This window comes from Harmonia axyridis, chromosome 1 (genome assembly GCF_914767665.1).
Source record: "Harmonia axyridis chromosome 1, icHarAxyr1.1, whole genome shotgun sequence".
Taxonomy (NCBI): domain Eukaryota; kingdom Metazoa; phylum Arthropoda; class Insecta; order Coleoptera; family Coccinellidae; genus Harmonia; species Harmonia axyridis.
The window spans coordinates 28,713,094-28,723,328 of NC_059501.1; the positions used below are offsets into that span (position 1 = coordinate 28,713,094).

The 10,235-nt window shown below is 31.7% G+C and overlaps 2 protein-coding genes across 2 annotated transcripts; one reads left to right on the forward strand and one right to left on the reverse strand.

Moving 5' to 3' along the window:
* Positions 1 to 2,199: 2,199 nt before the first annotated feature.
* Positions 2,200 to 2,931, reverse strand: LOC123681506. Its single transcript, XM_045619777.1, has 4 exons — positions 2,832 to 2,931; positions 2,593 to 2,768; positions 2,475 to 2,534; positions 2,200 to 2,422 (listed from the first exon to the last, which is right to left on the reverse strand). Exons 1-4 carry the CDS (start codon positions 2,878 to 2,880, stop codon positions 2,348 to 2,350), a joined length of 360 nt encoding a protein of 119 aa, XP_045475733.1. The 5' UTR covers positions 2,881 to 2,931; the 3' UTR covers positions 2,200 to 2,347.
* An 817-nt stretch (positions 2,932 to 3,748) lies between these two features.
* Positions 3,749 to 4,570, forward strand: LOC123688869. The gene is made up of 3 exons (XM_045627592.1): positions 3,749 to 3,884; positions 3,936 to 4,020; positions 4,112 to 4,570. The coding sequence occupies exons 2-3, from the start codon at positions 4,002 to 4,004 to the stop codon at positions 4,498 to 4,500; spliced, it is 408 nt and encodes a 135-aa protein (XP_045483548.1). The 5' UTR covers positions 3,749 to 3,884; positions 3,936 to 4,001; the 3' UTR covers positions 4,501 to 4,570.
* The last annotated feature ends 5,665 nt before the right edge of the window (positions 4,571 to 10,235 follow it).

Sequence of the window (10,235 nt, forward strand, 5' to 3'; positions counted from 1 at the left end):
CCGCCATTACTAAGTGTTATATGGCGGGAAAATTTGAATATGAAGGTATGACAATTCATTGAAATTGTTGGAATATTATTAGTATTTATTTTAGGTTATGTTGTTATAATTTCGAATTAAAACAAAAAATATCATTGAAAAGTTTTATTTATCAAAGGAAATTTACATATTTGCTTAAAATAATAATTATTCATAAAAATCAATTGATAATATACATTATTTTATTTACACTATATCCAATTTTTTGAGTTTTTTTGAATAATATATGTTTCTATGAACTAGTGAATTTGTTTCGGAAGGCGCAAATTTTTTCAGATTTTTCAGTGAAGTAGCATTGGTAACACTGATTTTTATTTATAAGTTCTGTGGTTCTATGTCCCAATTGACCATATTCACCGTCGCCATATTGTTGTGCGACAATACCAACTACCCAGTGTTCCCAACGGAGAAATATTGAGTTTACTAGAAAAATTCCACAAAATAAAGTTTATAATTGTGGTTTATGTGTTAATCCCGGAGTACCTTTTCTGGCTGCTACGCCAGATAGGCTTGTTTGGGACAATATTTCGCAAAAATCTCACCTTTTGGAAATGAAAACATTATCGAAAGGTAGTTTTAAATAAAATAAACTGTGGCCGAGTGTATAAATGAAGGCTTCGCTCCATTTTTGGAAATAGTCAGTGAAAGAATAATCTCTATGGCTGATTCCCGATTCAAGGGTAGGCAGCGCCCTCTTCAGCATGCTTTTTCGGCTAAAGGTAAGATATTGTAAACAAAAATATTTTGAGTGTTATTTGTGAAGAAAGAAATATGATGGACAAAGAAAATAGTGTATTCCTCAGTTTAACTGAATATTTCCGGTATTTGGAAGCAACTCCAAATAATAGGAATGTGATAGAAGGTGAATTCATTCTAATTTAAGAATAATCGTCCATTATCTAAAAAACAAAAAAAAAAATATATTGAGAAAATGTTACACCATATTTGTAATGAATAATTGAAAAATTAATATATTTTTTGAAATAAAATTACAGTTATTCTATTTCCACTTATTTATTATTTAAATAACAACTAACCCATACACCGAAAGGTAACAAATGGGATACAGATTATATATATATATATATATATATATATATATATCAACAATTTTAATTCCCAATATACAACAATAGTTATAAGTATGATAAGGGGTGTGGGAAAATTGATAAGTGTTATAATTTCACTCTTCTTTATTTCATTTAGTCGACGTTTCGATCCCGATGGGGACCTTCTTCAGGTTTACCTGAAGAAGGTCCCCATCGGGATCGAAACGTCGACTATATATATATATATATATATATATATATATATATATATATATATATATATATATATATATATATATATATATATATATATATATATATAAATAACAACTTTTTCGCTACACAGAAGCTTTAGATTTAACATCTATATTGCTACTCGAAATAAAGGCAAAATACAAAAATATTCAGAAATTATCTTCAGAAAAAATGGGGCTGGACAGGTTTACAATCGCACAACATATAATCATTATTTCTTCTATTTAAGGAACCAGGTTCCACGGTAAAACATTACTCAAAATTTTTATTCTCTGGTTCACACGTTTGATATGGATTCTTGCTCTAGCTATGAATATATTTTGTTCAACCTCCTGAAGAGACATTTGTTTTCTGTTTCACATGAATGGTGGGCGAATCAGTTTTATTCCGTTTTCCGGAAAAATTTGATCAATTAGAAAAGTTCGATCCACCATAATGGCATCCTCATTAGGCTTCAGGGAGGATATGAGACCACTCTGCTCAAAAATTATTTTGTCAGATGCTCTTCCACCATAAGCTTCACTGACAAAACTGATCAATCCTGCAGGCGTCACGGCCACCATGAATTTTACAGTGTTATTCCCTTTATAGTTAGAATAACATCTTACTCTACAACACAGGCATTTAGTTCTCTGAACAGAGATTTCTGTACAATCAAGAATGACTCTCACATCAGTAAATTGCTCAAAGTGTTGCGGCAAATTATTACAAATTTCCTCAATAGGTGGAAGATAGCTCGCAGGTTTCAATACTGTCGCTAACACAGTTAGCATGTCATAAAAAATTTCTTTTATACTTTGGGAACTGATGTTTCCAAAGAGTAAAGACAATACAACATAGCTCGTGTCATTCTTTAGTTTTGTAAATGTATTTTTTCCCTAATATTGAGGGATGAAACAAAATTTTCTCTTTTTATTCTTAATACTAAAATTTCAATAGTTTTCAGCATTTCGAAAGAATTCAACCCTGTCAAGCTGTTAAGCTTTTGATTTGTAGTAATATTGTCACAAATTGTCCTTATTGATAAAAGCACATAGAGCTTCAGCAGCCAACAATTCATCAGGCCTGTGAATCATTTCCTGAAATTTCAATATCATCATTTGATTCAACTAGAATATCTCAATACTTTACCTGAGCATGAAGTTCATTTTCATCTTGATTTTGTGTCATTACTTCACAGTCAGATTTCAACTGAAAATTTTGTAAATATTAGATTTATTTTCATTTGAAAGGATCATTATATAAGCACAATTGGTTGTTGTACAGGATCATATCTAGTTAAATTCCGTCTTTCTTTCTTCTTTATGTTCTCATGAGTACCTGTAGGAAGGTTTTTTGTTGGGACTGCATTTCTTTTCAAATTTCGGCGTCTCAAGTTAGTTTTTCTCGGTCTCAAACACAAATCTGCTTGTCTCAGCTCCTTACCTGAATATTGAAAAATATTACTACACATGGAGCTCCATTGATACTGATATTTTTACAACTTACTTTGTGTATGAAAATCAGACTCTTCAAAATGCTTTGAACAAACTTTCATATATATTATAACTCCTCGAACACTAAAATATAAAAATTTAACCTGAAGAAATGCACGCCGTCAAAGCTTTCACTCCTACCGTACCTTAAGCCGATATTACAGTTTCTTCCGATAGGTGGCTTGGGGATGAACTTGAATCGCTAATAATATTTTTGATATAAGCGGTATTTTTCTAGTAAACTCATTATTTCTCCGTTGGGAACACTGGGTAGTTGGTATTGTAGCACAACAATATGGCGACGGTGAATATGGTCAATTCGCCATTTTAAGATAGGTTTGTCCATAGACTCTATGGGTTTGTCTATGAATAGCACAGAATACTAAATATGAATAGTATGAATGACAAAGTTGTTACACAGATTAGTCTGTGGTTGTTATCTGTTCGATTTCGTGGAGAGCGTTGTGGGTATATCACAGCGTTGCCAACCGTACGGTAATTACCGTATTTGTACGGTAAATTGATGCCAAATACGGTATACGGTCCGAAGGGGCTACCGTACGCCAAAATACGGTAATTTCGTAATTTCAATTGCGATTTTTTTTTTGAGCTCATTGTAATAGTGGCTTTTGAAATTGTAATGTATCGATAAAAAGAAGTTTTATTTCTGTGTAATTTGCTCCAAAATATGACACGTTTTTATGACAGTAGTGAAGGTCAACTAATCGATGAACAGTGGAGGTTGCTGCCAGATTACCATTTTACTGCTGATGAAGAGAAAAAATAGACATCAACGAGGACATTGACATATTCTGGGGAAAACTCCAAAAATATACAAATGAAATGGGTGTATTTGAATTCCAGAAATTGTCACAGTTCGTACTGAATATATTATCCCTTCCGCACTCAAATGCTGAATACGAAAAAGAGTCTCCAGTAAAATAAACTTGGTTAAAACAAAATCAAGAAATAAGTTAATAACTAATACAATCAATGGTTGTTTATTAACGTCTCAGTGTGTGAAAAAAGATGGTAACTGCGTAGATTTTACACCTACTCAGAATATGTATGCAAGAATGAACAAAATTGATATGTATTCTAATTCTTCCAGTTCTAGTATCGAAGTTGATGAAGATGAATTTGTCATAGACGGTTGAAATATAAATTTTTGAAAAGAGGACACATGAATGCAAATCATATTTGTAAGTCTAGTAACTTGAAGTTGTTGAATGAAATTATCAATTCAAATTAGTGTTAAATGCAATAAGATGAAATTGTTTTTCTTTTTTCTAGATGTTACAATGGAATCAGAAGGTTTTACAGAAGCAAGTAGCAGTTCGGCCACCCCCAAACGTAGTGGTAGTAAGCTGAGCCCCTTAACCAACCAGAGAATTGAAAGAATGAAGGCTAAAATCAATTCTTTGAAGTGCAAAATATTTAGGCGTAAAGTTCCCCACTGTTTTTGCAAAGGAAGACCCATCGAGGCTACCAATAGAACAAATATCTCAAGATTGATATGTGAATCAAAACGATACCTTTCCAAAGATGCTCATATTATTTTTGCTAATGAGTTGAAAGCAAACTTTGTTAATAAATTCAACAGAAGATATGATGATGACTTGAAAGAAATGTGCTTGTTAAGTGAATACAAAAAATCAAAAACTAAGAAATCTATGCAATGAATAATGATTCACATTTAAGATTACTTATATATTACTTATTTTTATGTATATATTCTTCTGTACATTTTATTATGTTTATTCAATTGAATTAAAAATTCCACTAATTTGACAAAGCATTTTTTCTTTCTCTCCCTAATCTTTGATTTAGGGCTTAGTTAAATTTTGACAAGTTTAAATTACAATTTGTAGGTTAGGTATGGCCATAGAATAGAAAGAATTGTTTATCTCTTTCTCTATGTACTTCTGTGGTTCTGTGTACGGTAAAAGTGTCCCAAATACGGTAATTTCTCGTCCCTGGTACGGTAATCTCAAGATTTTGGGTTGGCAACGCTGGTATATCATAGAGAAATTAAGGATTTTTTTGTCTATTGGGAACATTATCTTTTTAATCTGGGAAAACAGACAAGCTTCATGCTATCGTGCACAGTAGAGATAATACCACAGATTACTACAGATGTTTCACTCTATGCATTTACAAAGGGAATCGTCACCGGCGTTTCGTTGACCTCGAATTCGCTCTACTCGTATTCATGAATGAGTTCGGGGTGATTCGGGGTGACCAATCAGAGAGCTAGATTGATTCTTTCGACTAATCGCAGCGATAGTTCAATTTGAATCGTGGATTTTGCGTTCGCTTAGGTTATGTTATTGAAAATGACGGTTCTAAGAAAATAAATTTTATTTTGTTCTTGCTTGATTTAAAATATTAATTGCAAATAATTCTACATTCAAATATTTCTCTCAATGTAGGATCGCTGCTCGAGCTCTCCTTGCAATCATAGTCTGCCGTAAACAGAGGAGTCATTCATCAGTAAGACGAAAAAGATTTTTTGAATCTCAAAGATACCAAGCAACCCTTAGAACATTAATGAGATTCTAAGAAGCAACCAATAGACGTTTTTTTTTTAGAATCATGCTAGTATTCCAAGGAATTTCATTATGATACATACTTTCAGATACAGATTCAATATTGGAATTGCATTTTTCGATAAATGGTGATTTGTCATTAGGTTGGCATCAAAGTGGATACTGCATATTCTGTTATTTGAGTATAACAGCATTGCATCTTTGTTCATTATTATGTCATCACTACAAGCCAATTTCCATTGCATCACTCGGTCCTTATAAACTGGATTAGGAATCACTCGGTCGTTATGAACTGGGATTAGGAAATCTGAAGAATCTTATGGAATTCGTAGAAATCCCTTGATATCTTGCTCTATTACAATTTTCAACAGAACACTTCGTACATATTTTACCTTGACCGGCTTCCATATTTACTAATTCCAAATATATTATAAATAATAAAATATTTAGTTCCTTTGTTGTTTTAATTCAAAGAAATATATTTAATGTTTTTAAAAAAACATGTATTTTGAATACTTTGATAAATTTTCAATATTCAAAGAGAATAGGAGTTGAATATAAGCAGTTGGGTGAATTCAAAAATTTGAATGGGTTAATCTGACAAATCACATGCGTTTTGAACCTTTTAGAAAGAGTGGGAAGTTCGGTTATCTTTGTCATTTTTTACTACAGTAGTTCATAGTGAAATTCAAGGTCAACGAAACGCCGTGCCTAAAAATGGCAGAGTGAATTGTCTGGTTAGTCTGTGATAATACAAAACAAACACAAACAGATTGAGAATTTACGAAGTGTTGAAGTTAGAAATGGAAACATACTCAAAAATTTTCCTTGATGAAAATAATCATCACAGAGTAAAGATGGAAATGGGAGAAGCTGATGATAGCTATGAAAAAGGAAACTCATTTGACTCGGAGTAAGCATTCATTATTTTTTCTTGATACTGTAGACCAAATTTTAACTTTTTTCATAGTGAAGGTTATTTCTAGAAAGAACATGGCTTATTGTCTCTTCATTTAAGTAGATGTGTTTTTGCGATTTTGAAAGTTTTAATTATTTCTAAACTGATCTTAAGTCTTAGTCTTATGGCTGGTTTATGTACCATTCCTAAGAACTACGAACTCAGAACTAAACCTAAGAATTCAGTGGCGTTTATGAACTCTCTTGTTATTTCTTAGTGAAGGAAAGCGCACGTCCTCGAACAACTTTCTATTTGTTCTATACTTTGATGTTTGACATTGATATTGATTGTGAAAAAATTTAATTTATTATTTTTCAGATACATCGAAAAACACGAATAACAGAACTTAAAACGAAAGAAACTGGTAGTCGTTAATATTGAAATTCTATGCGGTGCATGCGAACTTGATTATTTTAACTAAGAGCTTAGTTTTTAGTTAAAAGTAGATCAACTTTCTAGTGCTAGTATTAGTTCTTAGTACTTAGGTAAAATGTATAAGTATCCTCATTTATTTGTTAGAGTTCAATTCTTAGGTTAAGTCTTAGTTCTTAGGAATGGTGCATGAACCAACCATTAATTTCTTGATTTTAATGAAAAATGTCAGAATATGTTGACCATCTCTTTTTTTCCGAATAATGTAAATTATTTAGATACAATTCAATAATAGAGAAAGAAAGAGAAAAGTTTATTGATGGCCATCGACCTGAGGTCCTTCAGCCTATTACACTGCATTTTCTAATGTTTTCTAATGCTCTAAATAAAGTCTGTGTAGGGTATTTTCTAAAAGTTGTGTCATCGAGATCTTTAAGATTATTGAAAAACTTTCTGTTGAAAATACAAAATCAAGAATCAATTGGTTCACCTGGTTCTTGAATACAGCGTTTGGTTTGGCGGGTTATGCAATATATTGTTGGGATGTCTGATTTTTGAGATGATCCTAAGTGCTGTTGTCTCTGCCACCTTTAGATTTTTTACTGCTGGAGCTCTACAATTTATATATATATATATATTGGGTGTTCATATTCAATTGAAGGTCGACATGCTTTTATAATTTTTTGTAGCATTTTGGATGAATATACCTTGTTTTTTTTGGATGTTTCAGACATTCAATTGACCATGCCATATCGTCGGCTAAGAGTGTAAATCTGCTATGTCCATAATGAACAATTTTACAGGAGACCAAAAAAACCGTACAGTACTGTGTTATAATAATAATAATAAGAGAGTTTATTCATGAAAATACATTCAATAAACTCCATTGAATGTATTTTCATGAATAAACTCTCTTATTATTATTATTATAATACTGTACTGTACGGTTTTGTTGGTCTCCTGTAAAATTGTTCATTATGGACATAGCAGATTTACACTCTTAGCCGACGATATGGTCTTCTGCGCCACAAGACAAGCACTTCGGAGCATTATTGGTTTTGTACTGAGACATATTATGTGGTCCTTGTCATTTTCAAGTATTTTGGTGAATTTGTGCATGGTCGAATTGTAAACATTTGTTGGAAGGTATAGGAGTTGGTTCTGGAGGATGGCTGGGATATACCAAATAGTGTTGATTCATGAAAAATAATCCATTAGTCAAAAATGATTCAATTTCACTCATAATTATTCTAATAAATCTTGTGGGTTTTGATTGGGCTCTTGATATTATCCTTTTGCAGTATCTATGTTTTATGTTTTGTGATAAAAGTTGCTGACTTATTTCTTCTTCTTTTATACACGTTTCCATATTTGAAATCACCATAGAGTAAGTTTGTTGAGGCTCTCTTGTATTTGTCGGTTTTTGCGATGTTGTTTTCTTGTAACTGACAATTTTTTTCGCCTTCTTTAGCTCTGACAGGGCTTGTTCCGATTCCTTTTCATTAGTATTGGATTTGAGGATAAAGCGGAGAATGGTTTTGAGAATTATATCTCTGGACATAGGAAATATCGTATTCCAAATGGTCGACATTTGTATTTTATCTATTTCATTGTTTTCGAAATTAATATAAAATAAATTTGAATATTCCATCTTCTGGATTTCATTCATCTTGGCCTAAAGGTTTCTGTTTATTATTTTGGTTTATTTGTTTTGGTTTTCGATGTTTCTTGTTGTTGATTATTTTTTGTTGACATGGTAGATGTTGACTGTTCATTATTTTCTTTATCAATTTCCATTTGTGAAGGGATGTTTTGATTCATTTCTGGATCTTTTATTAATTGGGGTTGTTTGAATACGATATCAGGAGATTCATTATCGTTTTTTTTTCTTTGTATCTATGGCGTTTTTGGTTGACTTTTTCTTTTGTCTTTTACGCTTTGAATCTTCCTGGTTTTTAGGTACTTCTCCTCCTTAATCGAATTTGTTTACTCATAATAATCACTTTTTTGAAGAAATTCTCAAGGCACGTTGAAATTATTCACATGTGCTCACCATGAAGGTTTAACACGAACTGTTTAATATTATTTTCTTTATTTCGCAATAAATCAGATACACTAGGATACACAGATACAAGATACTAATTTTCAAAATATATTTATTTTGAAATTGTGTAGATTAGATCTTGAAGATTTCAATAATTCCTATGAAATAAAATCTAATCTATTATATTATGTGATATTGAAATTTCTATTTCAAATTCTCTAACTAGGAAAATTAATGTAGTCAAGCAACAATACTTTTTACAAAGGTATCACACTTTGTGAAATATTCCATTGAAATATCATTATGAAAATTCGATTTTTTATAAGAACACTTTTGAATGTAAATTTCCAGTGTTTGTTGAAATTGTTTTATCTTCAAATCTCTCATAATTGAAAATGTTACAATTATTTTTTTGGTTCTAGGTTTCAGTACACGATTGAGGATAAAAAGAATGAAATCATGGATATTGTTCAGCATTACACTGATGAGAATGGAATGAGATCGTCCCTTGAATATGAAAAAGGATGGTTTGCTTTCAACCAGAAAAGGAATCTCGATGGGCATATAGATGCTGTCCATTTGAATAAAAGTGAACATAAATGTCACTTATGTGAGTTTGCAGCCGATCAGAAAAATAACCTCGAAATGCATATAGATTCTGTCCTTTTCAACATAAATGTCCATTTGAATAAAAAAGAACATGAATGTCACTTATGTGCGTTTGCAGCCAAGTGGAAACATGTCCTCAAAAGGCATATAGATTCTGTCCATTTGAATGAAAAAGAACATAAATGTCACTTATGTGATTATGCAGCCAACCAGAAGTTTCACCTCAAAGAGCATATAGATTCTGTCCATTTGAATGAGAAAGAATATAAATGTCACTTATGTGGGTTTGCAGCCAATCAGAAAAATAAACTCAAAAGGCATATAGATTCTGTCCATTTGAATAAAAAAGAACATAAATGTCACTTATGTGATTATGCAGCCAATCAGAAACAAGACATCAAAAAGCATATAGATTCTGTCCATTTGAATAAAAAAGAACATGTATGTCACTTATGTGGGTTTGCAGCCAATCAGAAAAATAAACTCAAAAGGCATATAGATTCTGTCCATTTGAATAAAAAAGAACATAAATGTCACTTATGTGATTATGCAGCCAACCAGAAGTTAAACCTCAAAAGGCATATAGATTCTGTCCATTTGAATGAGAAAGAATATAAATGTCACTTATGTGAGTTTGCAGCCAATCAGAAACAAGACATCAAAAAGCATATAGATTCTGTCCATTTGAATACAAAAGAACATGTATGTCACTTATGTGAGTTTGCAGCCAAGTGGAAACATGTCCTCAAAAGGCATATAGATTCTGTCCATTTGAATAAAAATGAACATAAATGTCACTTATGTGAGTTTGCAGCCAATCGGAAATATGTCCTCAAAAGGCATATAGATTCTGTCCATTTGAATAAAAAAGAACATAAATGTCAC